Genomic DNA, 25,783 nt, shown 5'->3' with positions numbered 1-25,783 from the left:
AGTGAAATTAAGTCGAAAACCTAGACTATTAGTATTATTTTTTTATCGGACAAATCTGTTGTCTGTCGCGGATATCTATTTTCGTATATCATTTCCTCCGCAGCTAGTTCCTTCTGCTCCGTTCAAAGTTGACCCCGTGGCGGGGTTATTTTGAAGGGTTTCTCTACAACTAAGATTTACTATTTAGGTCGATGAACCCTTTGGGTCGCGGCTTTATCTAGGGCCCCTTTTTCTAGCGATTTGGGGCAGTCGTGGCGCAAACAACTTATTCGGGCACCGGAATGAAATATTTGACTGGGGGTGGTTTAGTTTTATATATCTTAGAGTCGCATAAATAAGGTTTGATTAACTGCCTTGTTTTTCTAATCGGACTGTTTGCCTAGCCTTGCGCCGGATAGAATCCTTGTATAACTTTGTTTTACTCCTGCCTTTGTTGTAAATGTATAAATAAAAGATAATATTATTACATTTTGCAAGGCGTTAGGGCTGTCTACTAATAGAAACAAAAACATTGATCAATTCGAAGATATAATTAAAATTATTTGTTAATTTACCAAATGCCTCGACATCCATTAGGTGCACGTATAGAATTCAGGTAACGTAAAGGAAATATTTATCTCTTGATAAGGAAATGGTGTTGATGAATCAGTTTCTTCATGAAAATATGACCCACTTTCTCGAATCTGTTAAAATTTCGTTCCGTCGAATCATTGCGGAAATATTACAAATGTCAATGAAAACATGCTTTATTTTACACAAAAAGTATATTAAAACATTCTTCGTTGATGATGTAAATCTATTCGTCAAGCTTTGTGGGCTTTTTTTCAGTGATTATAATTGTACCCTGTGGAAGAAAGTACGATATAAATTCATTATTTTCGATCCGATGAAATTTCGTGACAAGTTAATTTTTACATTTTAAAGTTTTTGCGTTTTAATAACGCATTTTTTCATTTAACCCTACAATGTTCAGTTGTTTAGTCGTAATGACACCATTTTTTCTTAATAGAACTATAATTTTTGGTCAGGTTTTTTGACCTACTTTTATTCTTGGATATAGTTAAAATATTGGAAAGAAACAGAATGTGAAAATGTGTCTTTTTGAAACCGTATATCATAATGGGGTCATTCAGTAAATTTTCAGAAACGTTTTATTTTGTATACAGAAAGTATTGCTCATGATTAGGCGATCCTGAAAATTTCAACTCAATCCGTTGAGCGGTTTTCAAACTATATGATTTTTAAAATGCGAATACTTGTCTTAGCCGTGGCAATGCAATGACGTCACCGCATGGGACGGTCAGCCGGCTTGGAGCTACTTCCAGATGAGTTTCTGCATCTACAGAATGTTTTAGCGTTTGTGCATATTAAATTTAAAAAAATGGAAGCAAACCTAAAAGCAGATTCTTCCAATTTGCCAGAAGTAGGTTTGTTAATGGTTATGGATTTTTTAATAAAAACTACGACTTCATCAGTGTTGAGATGAGAGGAGTGAACGTTTCAATAACGTATAAAGCTTCTTTAAAGTACGTTTGTAGCGAAAGTTTTGATGTTTTTGTACAATAAGAATAGTAAATAAGAATAAGGATTTTACGTTTAATTGGACTAAAACGTTTCTGTCACAGGTTTCAAAGATTTACCTAATCAAATACAAAATTCTTATTTTACTATTTTTATTCCCATGGAAATTACATAAATTCTACCTAATATCTTATAAATATAGTAACAATATAATATTTATTATGTAGTCAATCGAAACTTAACACCGAACTGACCGACACATGTAAGCATGCGGCATCGGTTTCCCATGCGGTGACGTCACACCCGCCGTTGGTTCAGCGTATACTCAGCGTGCCAGTTTATGATTTTTTTTAGATGACTTGTAGCCGATATAAAATTCTAATTATTTGCAGAGAACCTTAAAATTGCAATGTCTTTCCGTTAAGCAAATAAAAAAAATGCGGAATGAGCCCATTGTTGCGAAAATATTGAATTTCTTGAATCTATTAACAATCATTACTAATAGACTAAACACCTATATTTCTAAATGTCTCAAAACTGAAATTGTTTAATTGTTTATAGTTTACATATTGATTGATTGTTGAGAATGGTTATTGAATGTTTTGGTTCATTCTATCAAAAAAGCTGTTAGCCAAACTACAATTCTTTTTCTTTTTCAGGTCGAAGACGATTACACCTTTATCACCACAAATATCCGCCACCTTGGGCCTTCCTATTAATAGTTTTAGTATCATCTTTAATTAGTATAGTAGGTAAGGTGAACTTATTTTTATTAAATTTAATATTTCAACATATATTACAAACATAACATTTTTTTAAGTAATCCCAACGCAAAATGTACATAGTTTTAAATCCGCAAAGATCATTGGTTGAATAACTATTTGATTTCATACAGAGCGTTCACTTAGAAAACCTAAAAATAGTATAACACAGACACACTTTTGCAAAAGTATTGTTTTGTTCGTAGTATCTTTTGGTTACGATATCCTTTATTTATGGTTGATTTATTTGCGTTTCAATCTATGCCAGTAGCTTCCTCACGGAAAATATTGTTAGTTCTGTATTTATGAATAAGTACTTTATATATACAAGTTGGCGGAAAACATCCGTGCTAATAATGGAGTTGATTTTTCAACAGTTGTAATAACACATTGTACTAACGACATATTGTTAACCTTAAAGTTATAGCAATTGTAATTTATTGATAACATTTGTGCCCACGTAACGTACGATAAATTCCAATTAGATGTGGTATATTCGCATCAGACCATGTGCTGAGTTCATTATTTAGGTGTATACATAAAAATATTAGGCCATTATTTCTTGTACAGAAATATATTCAAAGACTTTAGTATATGCAAATTGTAGTCTGGTAATATTACTATTTGATATACATAGCCTTAATTTTCGAGCTACGATTTTCGTTGTAGACAACAATGTTGTGTACAGATAAACGGTTATCTAATTGGACTTCTCTTTTATTGGAATATTTTTTCCCACACTTAGTCGCAGGGCATAAAAAGAAGTGCAAAACAAACAGAACAATATTTACCGGTTTCTGATCAAACAAGATAAAATTGTATCTTAAATGTAAATTCTGTAACTAATAGTTAATTACTTCTAACCAAACTCTGCACCATTGGTTTTTATATCATGTTGCAAAGCTTTCGAATTTAACAGTTTAGCAATCACTTGTATCAAAAGAAATGCAATGAAAAATAGTTTTGCGGAGATAGATAAATGGGAAAATTCTACAATTATTTGTCACCTCCGTTTACAAGGAATTAAAGAGAAGGGTGGATTAAATATTGAAATTTTATTTAAAATATAATGCCGCATATCGAAATATGTACAGCGGATTCACTAATGTTACTAATTAAATATAGAAAGTATTTTAAAAATATTTTAATAATGTTCATAATATCTTTTATAAATAGCATTCTTTTAATATTTTTGAACAAATTGTCTAGACGTCTGCTAAACGGAGATTGACCTATAAAGCTGGCTCTACACTCGTGACGTAAGTACCAAGAGAGCGAGTATACATGATTTTTATAATTCATAAGTTTTGACGTTAATTCTTCGTTCGATGTCAATATTTTATACAAAGGGTTCACTTACCGCGAACGCGAAAGTTACATTACATTCACGGTGTAGCTCCACATCTGCCACCACTCACGTTATCTCGAGACTGCGTGAGTATAGAACAGCATATCTGTCGCTTGAGATTCACAGCGTGAATTTTCACCATAACTTCTTGCCGTCGAGTTTAGAGCTATCTTAAGCTAAAAAAACACAAAGTACCGACACCAAAGGCATCTGCGAACAGGCGTGAAAATCATCTGTACTCACGTTCTTGACCTTTCCCAGGCGACTCGTGAGTGTACAGAATATCGACGTCGGTGTTAACGTTATGGCTGTTGATTAACGATGTCAGTACTGTATATATCGGTTACTCAATAATGCTTACTTATCGGATCTGAAGTAATCGATTTGTAAAGCATATATTGTTCTATGATTACTAGCTCCTTACATCCGCAATATACGAAGTTGCACTCTATTATTAATAAATATAGATCAATATTAATGTTGACTAATTTTGGAAGAGACTTTTTATCTATTTTTTAACAGGAAGCTAGCTGAGTTTGGTCAGTTTTTATGTGAAAGACTCACTAGATAAGAGAGGACAGGTCGACGCGTGTATGCGAACTCCTCCAATGTCTTCAATAAGTCACAAAATGATACACTGTAAAAAATCGGTGTGAGTGAAAGCGATAATGGTTCGAAGTGATCTATTGAGTGAAATTATTGAGTACATTTTCACTCAATATTGGACATTTTGATCATTCTACCCATTTGTGGTTATATTTAAAGTCTAAACTGAGTACTTGCACTCAAATATAGGTACTCCTTAAATAAATTCTTCAAGTAAACTCGTATTTGGTGCACCTATATCAGAGTAAACGTCCCCATTACTGTGTAATTCCACCCTTTTTCATATCGAGATGCATTGTCTCTTCCAATCGTGCCATTAGGTTATTTCGTGACCGTGGTGGATGGCAGTATGGCGTATGGTGTGCTTTGGAGTTGGACAAGTATCGGTTTATCTGGTTATTCTAGTGAAAATGTATTTAAATGCAGTGATTTAATTACAATAATTAAATACAATATATTAAGTCTCGATTAATATTTGGTAAAATAACGGATATTAAAATTGTTATCTATAATTACGTATTTATAACGCACAATATAGGTTATGGCAATCTATTCGTCCAATTAGTTCACCAATTTCTTTAATTGAGACCTAAAATATTGTCTCTAAAACAGATCTATGTAGAAACTACTGTGGCAGCTTAATAGTTTATGACTTGAATGCAATGATATTTAAATTAAAATTTAAAGAGAATACGAGTATAAACCAAGTCTATGTAAAAAATCAATCAATAATAGTTACATTTAAATTATATCAGAGAAAAAGTCAACTCTAAATTGGTTTTATACAGGGTGTCCCAGAAGTGACGCCCGTCCTTATGGGTTTGGATTAAGGGGACAAAAACAAACCGAAAATCAAGAGTGGAAAAATTTCTGATTGTTTTTCTTTGCCGAGTTATTCAAAAAAACTAAATAAACATATGGCTGGGTTATTAAATATTTATGTAATTCAAAGCTGTATTTGCTGCAGCTGTATGTTTTTAAATGAAAACTTACCATTGCCATTGCTGCATGACGTTCCGTTAGCAGTTAGACTAAATTATTGGTTTCAACATGATGGATGATCACATTATGGTTTACGAATATAAAATTATCTGAATCAAAACTTCCGAGACTGATAGATTGGAAGAGGTGGACCATGGCCTCCTGGATCACCAGATCTGAATATCCTAGATTTTTCATTTGGGATTATTTAAAAGAAAAGGTTGATAGTCCGTATATACGCCGATGTCGCGTTAATAGACCAAGAGATGCTACAAAGAGTTCATGCTTCAATGTTGAATCGTGATAATCTTTGTCTTGAAGTAGAAGAACTTATTTGAACACCTTTTGTAAAAACAATTTCTATTATTTAAGCACATTATGGTTTTAGTTTGTTTTATTATAAAAATGTTTTTCTCTATCCTTTTCAGGTTAAAATAATTCCTTACACCCAGGTACAACTAACAATCGAAAACTATACTTATCTAATATTGGTTATAAATTATATGCCTTGGTTCCCAAATGCACAGACCTCAGTTTTGAGACAAGAAAATGGATTTTCACTTTTTTAGTTTTTTGAATACTTTTTTGAATAACTCAACAACGGAAAGCAATCGAAAAATTTTCCACTCTTGATTTTCAATTAATCCTTAATCAAATCCTAGAAGGACGGGCGTCACTTTTGGGACACCCTGTATACTCTCAGACTAGATTTAAAAGCCACTCAATTGATAGTTAGCAGTAACTTGTACTCATACTAATAGAGTGAAAATTTCACTCAATTGGGTGTGGACAGAACACATACATTAAGTATTGAGTAAAATTGAGTGAATTGTCCCTCAAGGATCCAACTTGGGGCCCTTGTTGTTTTTTAATTTCTATAATGATTTTTGACATACGCTGGATAATAACAGACTGATGACATGAAATTATGTGGCCAATTAAAAAAATCTAACATACTATATTTTTATAAGATTGATAACGTCATATTAGAACTCACTGATTTCCTACGCAATTTAGGAGTTCATTTTGACTGTCAATTTACATTTTACAGTTGATATTAGTAATATTTTAATGTCAGCATGTATGCTGACACAATGTTCTATTATCAGTAACTGTAAGAGTTTCATTGGTGTTTCCGCTTTGACAATTTTATATTTTAGTTTAGTTAGAACTAAATTAGAATATGCATTAGGAACTATACTTTTTCCTTATTTCTTGGGTATTTTGTGATAAGAGTAAGAATTAATGAAATAAATTCTTACAACAAAGGGGTCATTCAAAAATACAAAAAACACATCACTATTTATTGCACGCATCAAGTAGTTGTTAACGTTTCGATCTTTCAATCTTTTGAACGCAAATGTTAATACTGTGTCATTTTCGATTTTACCATTAACTTAGTCTCGACGATAAAATGTTGATGGCGTTACTTTCTTCACGAAAACATTTCCCATCCTTAAATGTCAAAGTAGGGAACCGTTCTTTTTTAAAAGTTACAGTAGGTAAAGGGTAGGTAAATTTTCCTCTTCCTTCTGTTCCAGATGGAAAAGAGGCTAACGGAAGAATATTTATCCGATATATTTCCCACATTCCATTCGGACTGTCAAACAGCTTTATCCTTTAACACCGACGACAGGCCGTCACATATCGCACAAATTATTGTGTCTAGCCTGCACACACGCATGGCGGTGACCCTGGATAGGTGCCAAAGTGGCGTCTTGGGCGTCGCAAACTATTTATGCGTTTCCGATTCAGTTACCTACGTCTTCCTCTGTGTAGGCCGGCGAAGACATCCGATGAACTCTTTCCGCTAACTAACAAATGAAAACGCGTGTGTGCGCTCTCACAGCTCCTCCGCCGTTAATAGGCCGGCCACTTTATCATTATTATGCGTTTTTCTCGTGATGCCATTTTTGCTTTCGATGCGAGTGTGTGTGTGTGTGTGTGTGTGAGTGTGTGTGCGAGCTGGGAAGCGTGCACGTAAGAGGAGGTGCATGTAACGAGTCGTTGACCGGGAACACGTCCACTTTGGTTCCTCTATTTTTGCCGCCAATAATTCGGTTGGGATATGCTTCGACTATCGTTTTGTTTTTAACAAACGAACGTCAGAAGTCGAATGTAATTACCGGGGTGGGTCGAATATAAACCAAAATCATTACCGTTGAAAAGTTTAAGTATGAAATCTCCTTTCTACTTTTGCTGTTCCAAAAATACGTTTTTCGAAACCAATGGGGGTTTAGTTATCAAGTTTTTGGAAAAATAATAGGTTGTGTAAACTCAATCATATACAGTCGTTCATTTCTGCCTATTATCCTTAGAACAGATCTATTCAGTGCTTCCTTAAGCGGCTCAAATAAGTGATGTTACATGACGGTAAAGTCATTCCGAAGTCAGTTGAACATGTATAAAAACGCCTAGCAATAAAATTTAAAGAGTTTCATAGACGTTCCTAAAAAAGTTTCCTGCTACAGGTAAAAAAATATAATAATTTGTATATGTGTAGAAAATTTGTGTTATATGTTCATTTGGCCGACAATATATTTTAATTATTTATGTCCTCAAACAATTTTATTATATTGATGGTAATGTTCGTTTTGTTCCGTTTCAGAAGAACTCCAAAATGCCGTGTTGTAGAAATATCCCTCTTATTTCTCTTTTTCGCAATTGTAATATGATTGATTAATGGGTGAAGGTGCCTATAATAAATTAAAATTACCTGAATCACACCAAATTCCGCATTGCTGCACTGCACTGTTAGGTCATTTGTTGACAACTGAATTTATGGCCAGGTGGCCTAGTGCGGCTGTGTTTGTGCGGCGTTTGCCCGCGCGCTCATTCTTCAACTGGGTGACCAGACCTGTGTATGGGTGTGGCTAAATAAATATTGCAACAAGTTTTTCAAATATTTCAATACCGAGCTGCTGCGTCAGCGACCGAACCTGGAACTTATTGCCAACCTCTTGGTTCTTCAATTGAGATCGGAAAGACTATACACGTGAAGACTTTAGACGGTAGGGCTGTAGCAATTGCACCAAACTACTAAAAATCGTTTCTGTGGGTAAATTGTCATCGTTACCACAGAATTCAAGAAAGCAGTGTTCGATAAATCATTTCATTTTGCAAAACAAAAACACTTCTTTTTGAACAATACGTCTGACGAATGTTTTGTCTCAGTATCTCTGTACAGATTAAAACAAGTCCTTGTCTCCTTCAAAGTACTCCCTTCTTCTATTCGTACACTTTTCCCAGAGGTGTTTCTATTTCGCGAAGGAGTTCCGGATAGCTTCATTTGAAATGGCCTTTGAAGTCTGTGACGAATTTGCTGTGATGCCATCAATAGTCTGAAAACGGCGCTGATTTTAATTTCGGAACTAAGAATAAATCACACGGAGCTAAATCTGGTGATTAGGGAGACTGAGGGAGGACAGTAATTTGATTTTTGGTAAAATTGACGAATTGACAAAGCTGAGTGTGTGGGCGTATTGTCATGGTGCAAGAACCATGAGTTGTCTCACTATAACTCTCGTCACTTGTTATAAAACGCCTTGATCGTACACACGGTTCACTGTTTCACCTTGAGGAAGGAATTCAAAATGCATAATTCCGGAAAAAACAGTGAATATCACTTTGACATTGGATCGTGACTAACGTGCTTTGCTTTTTTGAGGCGTGGAGATCCTTTGCCAATCCATTGTGATGATTGAACTTCTGTCTCAATATCTTAGCCGTTAAACCAGCTCTTGTCTCATGTTATGGTCCTTTGAACTAATGTATCATCCTCACTGTATTGGTCAAGGAGCTCTTTCTGTTGTTCGGTCATCAAACGGAGAACAAATTTTGCTGCAACTGGATGCATGTTGAATTTTTCAGTCAAATGTCATGGCATGACCCAACTGAGATGCTAACGTCTTCTGCAATTTCTATGACAGTCGATCGGCGATTTACACGCACCAGGTCTTTGACTTTTCGAACGTGGGAATTATCAGTTGAAGTCGAAGGTCAGTTGACTGGAAGTTTTCCCTAGTTTCAAGCAAAATTTGACGTTGAATCGGTGATTCAAAAATCATCACAAACACCTAAAATAAGTTGCACTCAAATAACAATATCACAAAAACTAAACGAGATATCAACAATCCAAGAACATGTGGTTACAGAAAAGGTTATGCGCAACGCATTTCTACCAATCACATATCACTAAATATATGTTTTAGCGCGTAATACTACAGTTATTTTCTTAGCAGACCTCGTATATGAATCTATAAAAGTTTTAATGATGTAATTGCTGTTTTGCAGTAAACGGGTAGGTAACGTTAGTATGTTATGTTACATGTGCGTTATGTATCACTCCATTTAGGGATGTATGGTATTTCAAAACCTTCAGTTAATAGTAATAGAGTAACAATTTGCACGTACGTTGTTTACTGTACTTCCAATGCACTACACCGTCAGTAACTAGGAAATACAATGCAATCGATAGAATAACACGTATGAAATTTTCAGTAATATAGTACCCGCTCTGATAGGCCAGGAAAAAGTGCTGGAAAATGACCATTTCGCGACTTTTTGTTTCGGCAAGCTGAATTTGTCACAATAGATGTTAAATTTTATGTACAATAACATTTCAGTTATAAAAATGGGGGAAAGGTTGTTTAAAGGCTAATTAATTGTATATTTTTTACGTAAATTCACACATTTTTCGCTTATAACTTTTTTCCGTTCATTTCCACGAGTAAAGTACTTTTTTTTGTCTTCAAAAGACCTGCAAACTAGCCCTCGAGCGTCAAAAAATATTGATTAGATCAAAAGTTATAAACAGAAGAAGTTTATTTATGACTTTTGAATTAAACATTTAGAAACTGCGTTATTATTACCAGAACGTTTTAGCATCGCATCCTGTCATTCCTTATCACTGTCTAATAACTCACACGGAATCTGGAATAGTTTACAAGTTATGGCCTTATAAACAAATTAACTAATTATTAGTCTGGACGATCCCGAGCATCTTCTACAATCGCATTCATTTTTTTCATTGTAGATTTCATAATAATACATTGAAATCGTATCATTTTTTTAAATTTCAAATTTGCAACCTGGAAAGTTTTTTATTTTTTGCAAAATGAAATATACGACGCACGCGCGTGATATAGTTATATATTCGGAAAGCTTATGAAATGAGCTTTAAGTTAAAAAAAATCGTCAATATTCGTTGAAAAACAACGGAGTTACAGACTGTCAAAGTTGACGGCCTATTGTTAAACAAATTAGGTTTGTAGCGGCAAAAAAAATACTGTCATAACCGGAAACCTGAGAACTTTCCCAGATAAAAATATTTTATTTGTGGAAGTATGTTAAGTGCATAAGAAGTATTGTCAATAGTCAGTGGGTCGCTTGATTTTTCGTCGAGCTCTGGCGCGGCGGAAGGGTGGGGATGCGAACGACAGCGAGTCCAAAGAAAATATAATATTCATAGTCCTGCCGTTAAAAAAACGAAATTCGCTTGAAAATTATATATTTGATAGTCTGTAACTCCGTTGTTTTTCAACGAATCTTGACGATTTTTTTTTACTTAAAGCCCTTTCCATAAGCTTTCAGAATATATAATAATAATAGTAACTATATAACGCGCTTACGTCGTATATTTCATTTTGTAACTAAGGTTAAAAAATAAAAAACTTTCCAGGTTGCGAATTTGAAATTTTAAAAAAAATATAGATTTCAATGTATTATTATGAAATCTATCATGAACAAATCAGTGAGGTTGTGGAAGATGCTCGGGATCGTCCAGACTAATAATTATTTAATTTGTTTATAAGGCCATAACTTGTAAACTATTCAACTTACTGATTCCAGATTTCGTTATTAGACAGTGATAAAGAATGAGAAGATGCGATGCCAAAACGTTCTGGTAATAATAACACAGTTTATAAATTTTTTATTCAAAAGTCGTAACAGAAGACGTTTATTCTGTTTATAACTTTTGATATAATCAATATTTTTTTACTCTCGCTAGTTTTGTAGGTCTTTTGAAAACGAAAAAAAACTACTTACTGTTTTCTCGTGGAAATGAACGGAAAATAGTTATAAGCGAAAAACGTGAATTTACGTAAAAATTATACAATTAACCAGCCTGTGAACAATCTTCCCCCTCCCATTTTTATGACTGTGGAAACTAATATGTTATTGCACATAATATTTAGCATCTATGATAAATTCAGCTTGCCGAAACAAAAAGTCGCGTCCAACTCTATATTTCCTGGCCTATAACTCTGGTCGAAATGACACGGTTGCAAAGGACAGCTAAGGGATTCAGAAATAGAACAGTTTTTAGTATACTTTCGAGTTTAATCAGAATTATTTATAGCGCATATATAGGCTGCGTTTGTCGCTTCCATTTAAAATTGCTTCGAACAGCCTATTTAATGCGTCTAGTTAGAATTTTACTGTCGTCGGTGACCATTGACCGTAGTTAACCTCCGCATAAAAGCTGCTTAATCTCTGTTTACTAAATAACGTAAAAGTCTCCTGCTAGGAAAGTTTCCTGGTCGGTGCGCCTTATATCTCCGCGTCCATCTTCATTCTTCCAGGGCGAGTGTGAGAAAGCCTTCTGATATTTAAATGTAAATCTATTTTTATGCGCTCCGAAATCTGTCGCGAGCTGTGTGAGGCATAAATTATTGTAAGTGTTATTAATAATACAGCGCACCAACAACTAAAAGTACAAGTCCAGGATTTAATTTATACCCGCTGGCCTCTTTGAAATATGAGTTACTTAACCATTACACAGTTTTTCCAGGTCTAAGTTTCGTATTATATGTATTAACCAACCAAAGGCATATATTAAATCATTCAGTCGTGTTAAAAAAATTAGCTGCTCGCACACTTACCTTCAATAAGATTTAATAGTATTATCTTGCAACCAAACAAATGATACAGTATTAAACGTTATTCAGGTATACAGGGGTTAGAACTTAATTTTAACAGATGATAGAATACATTAAAATAAACAAAAAAACCTTATATGGCATGGGTCCTAAACTCAACCATTTCCGAGAAAAAAATTACACAGACCAACAAAATTTAACTTTTTTTTGGAAGCGGAAACTTGAATATATATTTCCGTTTTTGAGATATCCTAACCTAAAAGTGCAAAAAACACTATTTTTTGTCATATTACGTCCCTGTGATATACATCTTTTTGTTCATTTATGATTACTCTATCTCATGTTGAAGTAATGGCAGTCAAACTTCCTACACCCTGTATCGGTAGGTACTACTCGTATAGTTTTCGTAAGTAGTTTTTTGTTTTTTTTTTCTCGTTTATCTGTAATCAATATTTAAGTATCTATTTTGCATAAATTAAAAGAAAACTACTCTTTCCCTATTCAAATAGGTACGAAGAAATAATATTTTAAATAATAGACATTACAGTGATCGAAGTTTAAATATTTGATAGCGATCAGTTTATTTCTCTTTCTGTCTAAAGTACCTAGTAATTTCTTTAATGAGGACTAAATAATAACACAGGTCAACAAGGGTCAAGAAGCAGACACACTGATATACATTCCCGAAGGATTTTGGTGCGCTGAATCCGAATCCGGCCGCAGAATTGCTCTATCACGTCAGGGTTTTGAGATATCCTAACCTAAAATTGCAAAAAACACTGTTTTCCGTCATATTTGAGGTTATGTAGTAATGCCATCTAATCTTTTTCAAAAAACTAATACATTGAATCTAAAAGTACAAGGCTCCCTCCTTCGAATGCCGTTGAGTTTGCTCAAATATCTTTTTTTTTCTTGTTGTGATATCACATGTTGAAATTTTTAAGTTTCTCAGTTTCTTAATATGCGAAAATCTACTAAGGATCCCATAGGCATCAAGCAGTCGATTGCAGTTCAGAAACTTCATTTGCATTAAAAACAAATTTATTTGAAATCTATAGAATATACACTACTGGAAAAAATTTAGGAAAAAACTGAATTTTTTAGTGACTTTCAAAAGGCTGTATCTCAGTGAAAAATGGTCGTTTCAAGATAACCAAAAAAGCATTTTGAAGCTTTAAATCTCTATAGTTTCAAGACCTGTAGACAAAATTTTTTATTTTTTGAGACACGGTTATCGAGCAATCAAAAGAAATATCTACATACATTCTCATCTACGGCATTGGTGTCGTGATCGTCATCTACTTTTTTTAAGTAGTACTCGTGTTGAAATTAGCTTTGACAATAGTTAATTGCTCCTACGTCTGTAAGATACCATCATATCTTTTATGTACCTTTTAAGTTTGTAAACTTCACACTTTTGGTATCAGTTGAGTTTTTGACTCACGAAATAGTCATCTCTTTTTTAACAGAGTTTTGGAAATAGATTTTTAAAGGCTGAATGAAACAGCTAGATGAGAAAGAACATTTTGTAATTTGACACTGTAAGAATAATGACGTTAATTTGTTTTGTTTTTTCTCTTTATTGACTTCAGTAAATAAATAGCTACCGTAGTTGAAGATAACATATGTGAATAATTTGAATTTAAACTTTTTTACATTAATTTAGCTCAACTATAAAGCCCACATGGCAAATTTAACCAATATCTATTGTAACTGAATGCTATTAACCCTCAAAGGTCACACTAGTGCGAATCCCCACCACGATAATTCCTTCTATAGCTCAAACGGTCAAGCCGTACCACAGGTGGCCTCAGTCTGTTATTGTCGGCCAAAATAGAAAAGTTTGAAAAGTCCGAACGGTGCGAATTCGCACCAGTGTGACTTTAGTGTGGGCAAAAGTGTGACTGAATTTATATAATATAATCTTCTAACGAATAAAGTGAATTGAAGTGCAAATTTCCGATTTTTTTCACCTAATTTTTTCGATTAGACTAGAACATTGTTTATTTAGTTATTGTTAATAACTTTTTTCATTAATAATTTAATTCAAACATGTATTTGTCAATATTTATGAATGATATTGTTTAAATTAATATTTTCATACAAAAGAGTGCAAAATAAACATCAATTTACAGAAAAGGAGCAAAAAATTACAATTTCAAAAAATTCCTATATTCGATATGTCGGAAAAAATCAATATCTTTTTATTAATATGGGGTATTTTTTTACTTTTTTTCTACCCATTATTTATCAAAAAAAATACGAATTTAAAAAAGTCATTTTTGGAAAAATGTTTTTTTCAATCGTATTTTTTTTACTAACAAACTAATTTTTTTCAAAACATATCATGTTATTTGATTTCTCGGAAAATTGTACCCCAGTTTTAATAACTGTTTTCGTTAAAAAATAAAGAAGACATAAAGGTTCAAAGTTGGCAAAATCTCAGTTCGCACTAATGTGACTTTTGAGGGTTAATACTACATTTATCCACCTCTAAACAAATTGAATCTTGTGTTACTTCGAAAATTTTAACAATATAATTTGTATGCTCAGTTTGGAGTTAAAAGCGCGACTCAAGAATTAGATTGATTTTTTTTGACCAATTACTAAATAGTGTATGTGGATCATGTTTCATGTGTTTCTGCAGTAAAGAATGTAGCTTTAGAGTCTTCTAGAAAAATATAACAATTTCCAGAAAGAGTAAATCCATGTACTATCTAGAAACATAGCGACTGCTAAAACAAAACGCGTGCAATTAATTGTCTACTGTGCAATTAACTGTTAAAGGCATACCCGATTTGCATAGCCAGACAAATTGCCTGTAGATCCAAGTATTTAGCAAATATTACAAGTATATTTATGCGTCTAGTCTGACCCGGCTTGTTCGATTTAGATAGCAACAGCTCGTATCTTGGCACGGTTTTAGTGAAAACAAGTCAGTTCCAGACGTTCGAAATGAGTTTGTTAAAATTCGGGTAATTCGCTGGGGCCGACGATTTTTATCTGCCAAATAACTACCTTAGAAATCACGCAGGCCCATCGCATAAAAGATTAAAACGAAGGCGAGCCGTTGAACCCGCATAAATCTTGCGAAAAATTGCATGACACTTTACTGCGTAAATTTTTTCGACGCCCCATCAGCGAGTGACCACGCGATCGAATGGCTTCCCCTGCTAAAAATCGACATTACAACCCATTTAAGAATGATAAAGAATGAACATTTTATAGTATATGCAAATACCGGTTGGTCGGAAATTAAACGACAGCCTGTTGGGAATTTATAATGAGAAAATCCGAGGAATGTTTGTAATACAATGGAACCGTGTAGTAAGATATATTATGCAATAAATTTTTGCACAATTACTTTATACTGCGAAAGATATGCGCAAGTATTAAGTCATTTTTAGTGTTCCTATCACTACCATTTTTAGTGCCTATTATGCGGATAGAAGGTTCAGGATGGGATAATAATGTGTTGCTTCGCGATTTGTCCTGTGATTGAATTAGGACCTCTTTTCAATTTGAACAAATTGTAATTCAATTAAATGGTATATTATATTTACTATAAAAATCCTCTCCAAATTTTAAATGCCGTTCTAGTAATAGGGCCAGTTAATTTAAGCAGTAACAGTTGATTTGTTTTTACACCTTTCCTATGTCCTCGTGGGAAAATTATCGCAAATGATGCCAATTCACAGCACCTGTAATAAAAATAGAATTACCACACTTGTCGCTGAATTTTAAAGTTACTGCTAATTCGTTTCTAATGACACTTTTGTAGCGAATCTCCAATCGGCGTTTGCTAATATAGCATCAAGGATTTTGCAAATAGGGACAACAATAGAACGTTGTAAGTTGGTATGTCACTAATTGATCTAAATCAGTTCTAGAAACGGATATCATATAATATATTCCCAATCTCTGTCATGTGTGGGGTGCCTTGAACTGAATTTACACAGTTCGTTAAATTAAATTCTGAAAAAGTGAAAGCAGTGTCAATTAAAATGTGAGATGTCGAAATATTTAGTGTATACGTAAACGTGGAAGTAAGTAAATATTAATTATGTTCCAATTTCAGCGAATGGAAACGTAATTTGTAATATGATATATATGGAAAATTTCGTTCTCCTACAGATTTAACATTTAACAATTGAAACTAATACTGACTTTAACTATTTCTCGTTTAAGCCTTGGAATATTGTAAAATGTCTTTTCGACAATTATTGTTCAACATGTTTTTGCTCATGCATTTGTTCAAATTTCTCGTAAATTATGGAGAAATAGCTTAAATTCGCTAATATTCACGAATTTTAGAATGATAAGGCTATAAATAATGCAAAAATATATTATTCCCATGAAGTCAGTGCAGTGCTATGGAGACCTCAGTGCCTGTTGTGAAAATTTATTGATGCCCAATTATAAACGAACACAAAGCCTTGCATTATTTGTAGCCTTATTTTAAAATTCCAGAATATTATCGATTTTAAGCTATTTTTTCAGGTTGGAAAATTCTGGTGTTTTGCTGGGGCAATTCTGATATCGAATTCGAATTCAGCTGCTCAGAATACATGGGAATAACGTATTCTGGTTATTTGCACGAGATTTTTTTTGTGCAGGTGTGTAATTAATTACACCGTTTGTTGAATTTAGCAAAGTTTTATTAGAGTTATAAATATACAGGATGCCCCAGAAGATAGGGCCAATCCGGTACACCATCTAGTAATGCCTAAAAGTTGTAGAATAAATAACATTTATACCAAATTTGAAGTTTTGAAGTTAATATATTTAAAATCATCCAAGAAAAACACAATTTTCTACAATGTATTTTAACTTTTGTGTCTTTTAAAGCAAGCACTGTTGTATATATGTTAGTTTATTTACATAATTTTATTTTAACCCCAGTAACTTGCGGTTGCTGGATCTTTTCTGAAATACTTATAATAATCAAGTATACATATACACTGTAAAAAAATTTCACTCAAATTTCACTCAAGAATGTATCCATTTCTGTCCACACCCGATTTAGTGAAATGTTCACTTTATTAGTATGAGTACAACTGAGTGAAACTATTGCATCAGAAATGAGTGAGTTTTACTCAAATCCAAGTTACTGCTAACTATCAATTGAGCAACTTTTGACTCTATTCTGAGAATATAAAACCAATTTAGAATTGACGTTTTCTCTAATATGATTTTAATTTAACTATTATTGAGTCATTTTTTACTCAGACTTGGTTTATAATTAACTAAATATTGAGTGCAAAAATAAATCACTCATAAATGATTAATTAGGATATACAGAGTTGAAATTAATTCACTTCCTCCTGTCCTGGCTGAGACCCGCCAGCTGAGACCCACCGCCGCCGGTTAAGGCCTGTTCTTCTGGCGATCACGCTTTTCTGGAGCATCTAACGGGCCCCTATCAACTGTGGTCGAGATTACAGAAGCAATATGTAAGTGGTGCCACCTTCACGGCGCCATTCAAATTACTCGAAATTAATGCCCAATATTGTTGTGATTCAGTAAACTTAAATAGCGCAATTGTTAGGCGTTTAAAATCTTTTGTTTGTGTATAAAACGCCTTTCAAAGAAATTATGAAACTGGGTCTAGTGCTCTCGGACTAACATCTGCCCAAATGCGACTTATAGGTCTATATTTGTGCGTCATTAACGCCCAAAAAAATAAAAAAGAGCCTATTTTAGATCTGCCACAAAATAATACTGATCTCGAGGTCTAATCAAGTTCAATCTCGAGTCGTGCAACCCGTTATTAAACCGCGATGAAGAAAAGGGCCTTTTCATACAATAATGAACCGCACAATGGACCGAATGGAGGCAATTTAAAAGTGGCCATTGTTCTCCGCTAGCGCCGAATTATTAAAGACCCTCCGCCGAAACAACAAACACACTCTTGGCGGTACGCGGAATAATAATAATTGTTCGAATCGCCCCTACTAGTCAGCTCGTCGGTTTATAAGAAATATAATGCTCAGGAATCCATAGAAAACACCATCGGGTGGTGTGCACGCGATCTAAATACAGGGTGACCCCCTTAAAACGGAGTCTTTCGTCGCTCTGGATAGTCTACAGCATACTTGATGGATGACTGTCATTGTGAAAAGAATTGAGCGAAATTTCGCACACATCGCGCACAATTATTTATCAATTTTTGTCCACATTGTCCGGATTGAGTGAAATTTTCACTCTGTTTATGTGAGTTCAGTAGCCATTTTATCAGTTATACTATTAAGGCTGGATTGACGATTAGGACACCCTATATAACCAAAAATGAATATAAAATAGCTATGAAGAAATTCAAGGAGAAATTGAGAAGTTAAGGCAATAGTTTGTATCAATGATATTACTAGAGCTTACTAGAGGAACTGTCCGTTTTCAGTGGGACACCCTGTACGCCTTACGTAGTGCCGTATGTAAACCTTTAAACCGGTAGTTTATCGTACGCTCTATAGCTCTCGTGAATTTTTATTTTCACCCGGCGGCATCGCGGTCGTACTGGCGCACGAGATGTACGATTTTGCTCTGGATTTCGTAACGTCAGCTGTCCCCTGGGGGTAACGCAAGACCTGGGGAAGGAATCGTCGATCGGATGCCTCGCCGCGTTTTTAATTTCCCCCTGCGACGTGTTTTATGGCCGGGGGATGTTGTCGGTGAGTCGTGGGGCGCATCTGTTTGTGACAAACCGACATCGGGTTCGTATCAGTCACTTTAAAAATAGTAAGTTCTTAGGTGCGTTGTCGAATTATTAATCGAGTGGTTTGCCCGTCTTACTACCACAGCCTAGATAGACTGTGTTACTACCTTAAGGTTTATTGAACACGAGTAAAACGGCAAGGGAAAGTGAATACAAGCTGAACCAAAGTTCATTGTTTACGTAAGGTACCTAATAGTTGGGTTTATAGGGCTCCTCTGTAAAAATTCAGATTTGTCCGTCAAAGTATTACCTTACACAAGTAGTTATACCTATAATTTGCATCTGTGTGGAAAGGAAGTCTGCAGAAAGTCGCAAATACGTGTAGCGGGACGTCATCTAATAAATCAGGAAAGATATCTGTTACAAACTCTAAATACACGGCATCGTTTAGGAGTGTAGGTATCTTGATTGGTCCAAATAGGGTTCCACTTAAAATACCATATCACATGTTCATTGAAAATTGCTGCTGGAAACCCGAATTTTATACAATGTAAAGATTAGCCTCACACCAATATAAAACATTACGAAAATTCACTATTCCGTCTCATGTAAAGCAACTTTCATCCGCTCATTGATACAAATCAGGCATTAATGGCTGCATTGTCAACAATTGATCATTTGATCAAATGAGGGCGATGCAGGGTCGGCCCAAGTTTCGCGTAATAATTCTTGACACGTTAGTCCACAATTTGCGTAATGAAAAGTGTTTATTTTCACATTTTATTTTAAAAGGAACGCACTTATTTTAGAAAGTCTGTAATTACAAGTCCCTATATATGCAAGTGTAGGATTTATTTGTGTATAAATAATAATATTTTTCACTTAATTAAATAAATATTGACGGGAAGCTATTTTAATTCAAATATATGCATGTCAATGTATTCTTGGTTGAAGATTTTTTTTTCGTGTGGAAATAAATATCCATAATTACCAAAATTAACAATTGTTACAATACTGTCCAGTTTATAAAATGTATTGCTTTACCTTAGATATCATTATCTTGTATCCAGTACAGTTGAACTATGATAAACATTTTTTCTATTCGAATTCACCGTAATTTTTTTCTATCTCACCAGGGACTTCAAAACATGGAAACACTGCAGATATCTTATTGTTCTAAGTTACCTTTGGACGGTATAAGGTAATAAAAAGACATGAAATAACACATTTAACAGAAAATGCATTAAATCATAACACAACAATAAAACGACCTCCACTAGATAATCAACAAACATGTTCACAATCGTGTAGGATCCATAAAAAGCGACATGGTAGTAACTACATAATATTTTAATTACATAAACATTGTATACTTGCATCATCGTGATTATTATTTATTTTTGTAGTCTCATGGACGATTTTTGATCAATAATGTCTCAGTTATAGCCAGTGTTGGTAGATACTTACCTTTTGGCAATCTCAATTTTGCTCCAATTTAAATTATCTCTGATATCCCGGCAATTTTCAAGGTAGCAATGTTTTGGTATTATTCATATCGAATTTTGAACACCCTGTATAACAAACGAAAGCTCTTTCCGCGACCTAATTATACATTTTTATACAATGTTGTGAAGAAAAAATCTGTTCAGAAAAATATATTTTCAACAGCCGCTATTTTCTTATAACCTCTTGTTCTTTTTTTTTAATTAAACGTTATGTGTGTTCAATTTAATAACGTTTACCTGTGCATCGATGGATATTTCATTTTCCGTTTAAGAGCGTACACACATTTCAGAATGCACTTTATTTAATAGGTGTATTGATTTTGAATTACACAACACCTCGGGGTGTCATAATTTATTCAACGTTTAATGTTTCGCTGACTGAAGGTAAGCAGTTGAAGCACCGATTACATCAATCGAAATCAATTTATGACAAGGTACAGAGGAGTAATATATTTAATTGTGGTAAAGAATACACATAGGAAATTGCTGTTTACCTTTCCGCTTATTGTATGTCCCTCAGCTACTACTTATGTTATTTCCATGATTTTTTTCCATTTAGTAATTTTGTTTACGTAGATACAGAGCGATCATAAATGATTACAAGCCGCGTGATCGTCGTGCATATGCAACTAACATTGCATAGTTGGTATTATAAACTAAAAATACCTAAACCTCAGTGAAGTGGTTAAAAGGGTTAGATGTAATTAAACAATTTTTTTGAGACTTTAACGCGAAGTGTTGATATTAAACTTAATACATATAACTCTGTGTTACACTTATAAAAAATAGTTTTTTCGTTGAGTTACATCTAGCCTTATTAAAATGGAAAATTTTCAAGGGGTCATTTGACCCAGCATGAATTATTTATAAATCAATACTACCACATATAGCAATAACTCTAGAAACTATGCCGTCAATTCTTGTTGGTATAGGTGAGTACACAGGTAAGCTAAACCTGTCCACCAAGGGGGGTGGTTTTCGGCGAAACATTTTTATGGCATTTCTAAAGTATATAGGTTATACAAAAAAAATGAACCTCGACCTAATGCCGTACAAAAATAGCAATACCGGAAGCCAGGAAAATTTTTGATTTTCTGAAAATTTTGGCCCGGTTTTTGTTGATTTACTACGGTACGGCATTTATGATGCAAGTTTCAGATAGATACGTAGATAACTTTTTTAGTGACGCCGTACGTATCTGCTGATACAGGGGTTAGAAATGCAGGGCACAACCCTCTATTTTAGCCCCCATTGTTTCAAGTTATTGAAAAATGTACGGCATCGAATCCACATGATTATTTAACTCTCCAAATAATTCTTAGCAACTATGCCGTCTGAAAATTACTTGTATTTTGGAATTGAGTTTTATTTTAATCCAATTAAGTTTTAATAAAAAAAATGTGTATACTAATTTTTCCGTTATATGTACTGAAACCGCTCCGTAACTAGCGGATAGTAATCCTCGGTCATACTTAATGTATACCGTCGTTATTATTATTTTTTTTTTAATGAAACTGCGTAGACAGTTCACGTCACGGTAATGAACTTTTAGCGTATTATCTACCCGTTGCCTACTCCGATGTATTAATAGGTTAATTAATTATGTATGATTTTGATACGGTCAGCGGGTACGTAGACTAAATCTTTGAAATTTCTTTAACCTCGTCGGTGATTTTCGTTTTGTTTTGTGTACTGTCGGCGTGACTGACCTGCGGTGGAAACCGATAGCTTTGTTTATTGCATAAATCGTCTGTCGTTATTGTAAATTTCGCGGAATTGTTGATACCCAACGTATGAGATCTAAATAAGATAATGTAAGTTTGAGTAGATTACGGAATCTTTCGTCAGTCTTGATGGGAAGTGTTGACTTGATATTTTCACTTAACCAATAACTTATCACAATATAGCAGTTAGATATTTGTCATAAATCATTTTAACATCATTTGTTGATTCAATATCATGAAGGATTTTACCTATGAAGAATTTGTAGATATTCATCTAATGTTCTTATGAACTTGCAGAATGTAATGCTTCTGAAGCTATTCGGATTTACGCCAACCGCTTTCCAAATAGAATTTGCATATTTGTAAGCAACGAAAACCCCCATGTTATTATTCAGACAAAACACCAACAAAAATTTATCATTAATGTATGCATGGGAATAATTGGAAACTACTTCGTGGGACCACATATCATTGATGACACTTTAAATAGGGATAAATACCTATATTTACTGCGAGAACACCTTAACCCGTTATTGGAAGACGTCCCTTTAAATATTTGAAGTAACATGTGGCTTATGCCCGATGGTGCACCATTCCATTTTAGCAGGGCAGTAAGGGCTTATTTAAATACTATATTTCCCGATCCATGAATAGGTCGAGGTAGTCCTTTTGTCTGGCCACCTCGTTCTCCCGATTTTAATCCTCTCGATTTTTTTCTTTGGGGCCATCTTAAAAGTCTTTTTATCAAACTCCTATAAATAGTAGGGAAGAATTATTAAATCGCATAGTTACATACGCCGACATCATTAGAAATGATCACCCATGTTATTTCGAGTACAGCAGAGGTGTTTGAGCAATTTCAGAATGGTGCACGTATTGAACATTTTACTTAACTATTTTTTTCTTTTAATTCTATAGAAACCAAGATTTTTACAAAAATGTTAGTAAATATCACATATTTGATACATAAATGTATGTTGTTAAAAAAATTCGATTTTCTCAAAAACGGTACAAGATATCGACTGATCTACAGTATACCTTTTTTTAGCAAAATGAGAGCTAAATCGAACTATGAAAGAGAAATGTTAAATTTTGCAAAGCTGTCAAAGATTTATAAATATAATTAAATCGATAACGACTTAGAAGTTATAATTCGAATTTGTTTTTCAAACTTCTTTTTTTGAAGGCGAATAGGAACGAAGCCCGATAGGAAAAATTTTGTTTATGAAATACTACAACTATTTTGACCTCCCTTGTATATCCCTTTGTGACATGCCCTTTCCGGAAACCCTGTATAATAATTTTAGTTCAAATAGCATTTTTATGTATTCACTCACACCAATTATTTATACTGTAGTCATGACCATTACTAATTTGGTTTATATCCACAAATTACCTCAGACCTGAATGAGTATTGACGTCAAAGTGTACAAACGTAAAAATTTTCCGGGATATTAAAAATGCAAATTTATCGCCCGCGAAGTTCTTGCTAGGTAACGGTACTAACCAGTGGCTGATCCAGAGTGGGAGCAAGGGGCTATATCTCTTCCTCAATCGTCCAGAAAACTTAAACAGAACATCCTCACGCAATAACCCGTTTTTTCATTTGCTTGTTTTTTTTTTGAGAAACGTTTTACTATTTTTTAATATAACAAAGCATACTTATAAGTAACGAATTTAAATAAAACCACTGTCACCTCTGTTTGAATTTAGCCCCCCTGAACTTTTTTTCTGAGGCTGGGGAGCAGAGCTATATCTACAAATACATTTCACTCTTGATCCACAATTAATTATTACACCAGTTCTAAGAGTAATGTCATAATCCATGACAACAAAAGATCTGTTACTCGAATATATCGAAAAATTAAGAGAATTTTAACCCAGTCCACTAACATTCAATTTAATAGATCAAAGGCAGTCAAATATTTGTCTAACACATCACACTTATGGTATTCTTTTGGTCATATCTTATTTGATATTATACTCTATTCTTTTTATTTATTTGTATTTTACTAATTGCAAATAAAATCTTACTTAAAAATCGATTATACGCCACAATTCTTTGCATGAAAAAGTTTCCCAATTACCAAAACCGTTGAAAATGTAAAATGGACTCTTAAAATTAATAATTAAAATTGTTGTTGTTGTTGAAACTTATTGAGAACCTCTGGCACCGACCTCTACTTAAAGAGGGGTGTATAGTTCTGCTTTCCAAATAGAATTTGCATATTTGTAAGCAACGAAACCCCCCATGTTATTATTCAGACAAAACACCAACAAAAATTTATCATTAATGTATGAATGGGAGTAATTGGAAACTACTTCGTGGGACCACATATCATTGATGACACTTTAAATAGGAATAAATACCTATATTTACTGCGAGAACACCTTAACCCGTTATTGGAAGACGTCCCTTTAAATATTTGAAGTAACATGTGGCTTATGCCCGATGGTTGAAAATGTAAAATGGACTCTTAAAATTAATAATTAAAATTGTTGTTGTTGAAACTTATTGAGAACCTCTGGCACCGACCTCTACTTAAAGAGGGGTGAATAGTTCTGGTCGTAGATAGTGCAGTATTGGTTTTTTGTTTCGTTTTAGTATTCTTACTTTTAACTATATTTTCTTTTTGCAAAAAGATAGTTTTGAGTAAACGGAGCTATCGATGAAATCAGCGATTTCAAAAATGTTTTTTCCTATTTTTGTGGTCGGTGCGTATAATAAAAATATTTTATTTGCAAAAAAATATTTCTACCAGTGAGTTCTCCCACCTCGATTTATTTACCCTTATATATTTGTAAATAGCTTGTATATAGAATTCGTGGGTACTGGTTTTTATTTTTTTGACAATACTATGAAATTTTCTACTAAATATCTGGCGACACCCAAATTCCTTTCGAATCTGGTTAATTTATGTTAAATTTGAAGAAAGCGTTGTCAGTCATTCAGTTCAGTGGAATGGTATGTTTAATTGCGAAATTTCACAGAGACCAAGATTTTGGTCTTATGAGAACCTGGTGCGGAACCAAACTGAATTGTAATGTGTAATTAATTTCGACGACTTTGTGTGTGTGTGTGTGTGTGTGTGTGAAGTTATCTGGGAATCTTTCGTCGTAAAGTTAATTTGGTGTTAAATGGCACACATTTATTTTTGCATGTTCATTTCGGTATTAATTAAGATTGTAAAACAAGGTCGTATCGCAAATACGACACAACTTTTGGTGCAGGTGGTAATTTATTATGGTTATCCAGCTCATATCTAATTTTTTTTATATCTTGAAAAAAAAAGTAATAATAAGTTGGACTACGACTATATTTGGGTGTAAACGTTGTCGAGTACTTCGACTGCTTTCAGAAGAAGCCTTGAAATGCAAACAAGTATTTACACGTATTAGCTGACAACAGAATTTGTCTTTCAATCAGACACAGCATTGATCCGAAGCATTTCCATTTAATAATACGCTGTCATTGTTGTTATTCCCTAATGTGCGGATGCGATATCGTATCCGAGAGAAATGACGTTCCAATTGTATCGTGAAATCTTGATCAGCGAAAAAGAACTTGCATTGTTTCCGACATGTATCTATGAATGTAATCGTAGTACTTCTCTCCTGAGAATGTTGTCTATTAGCAAGCCCCTTTTTTCTTATTATTTTAGGAGAGGATGTGGCTGGCTACCTTATTCTATGAATAAGTCAGACAAGACTCATGCCGGATGCTGCACGGGAATCGTTCCGTTTTCGAACAGTTTGTAGCGAAAGTTGTATTAGAATTTTTTCTTCTTTATTTTACCACACACA

At 33.9% G+C, this 25,783-nt stretch overlaps 1 protein-coding gene across 1 annotated transcript in view; it reads left to right on the top strand.

The window, feature by feature from the left end:
• LOC108906047 overlaps positions 1-25,783 on the top strand; it is a gene marked incomplete at its 5' end in the record, with an annotated part of 105,008 nt that overhangs the window by 29,286 nt on the left and 49,939 nt on the right. Inside the window, one exon of the mRNA XM_018709187.1 lies at positions 2,181-2,273. Within this exon, the coding sequence (XP_018564703.1) occupies positions 2,181-2,273 (93 nt within the window). The remainder of the gene's footprint in view (positions 1-2,180; positions 2,274-25,783) is intronic.

The sequence above is a fragment of the Anoplophora glabripennis genome, unplaced genomic scaffold (genome assembly GCF_000390285.2).
Source record: "Anoplophora glabripennis isolate ALB-LARVAE unplaced genomic scaffold, Agla_2.0 scaffold55, whole genome shotgun sequence".
NCBI classification, from domain to species: domain Eukaryota; kingdom Metazoa; phylum Arthropoda; class Insecta; order Coleoptera; family Cerambycidae; genus Anoplophora; species Anoplophora glabripennis.
Note: the sequence above shows the minus strand (reverse complement) of the source record. Positions and strands in the feature narration are given on the sequence as shown.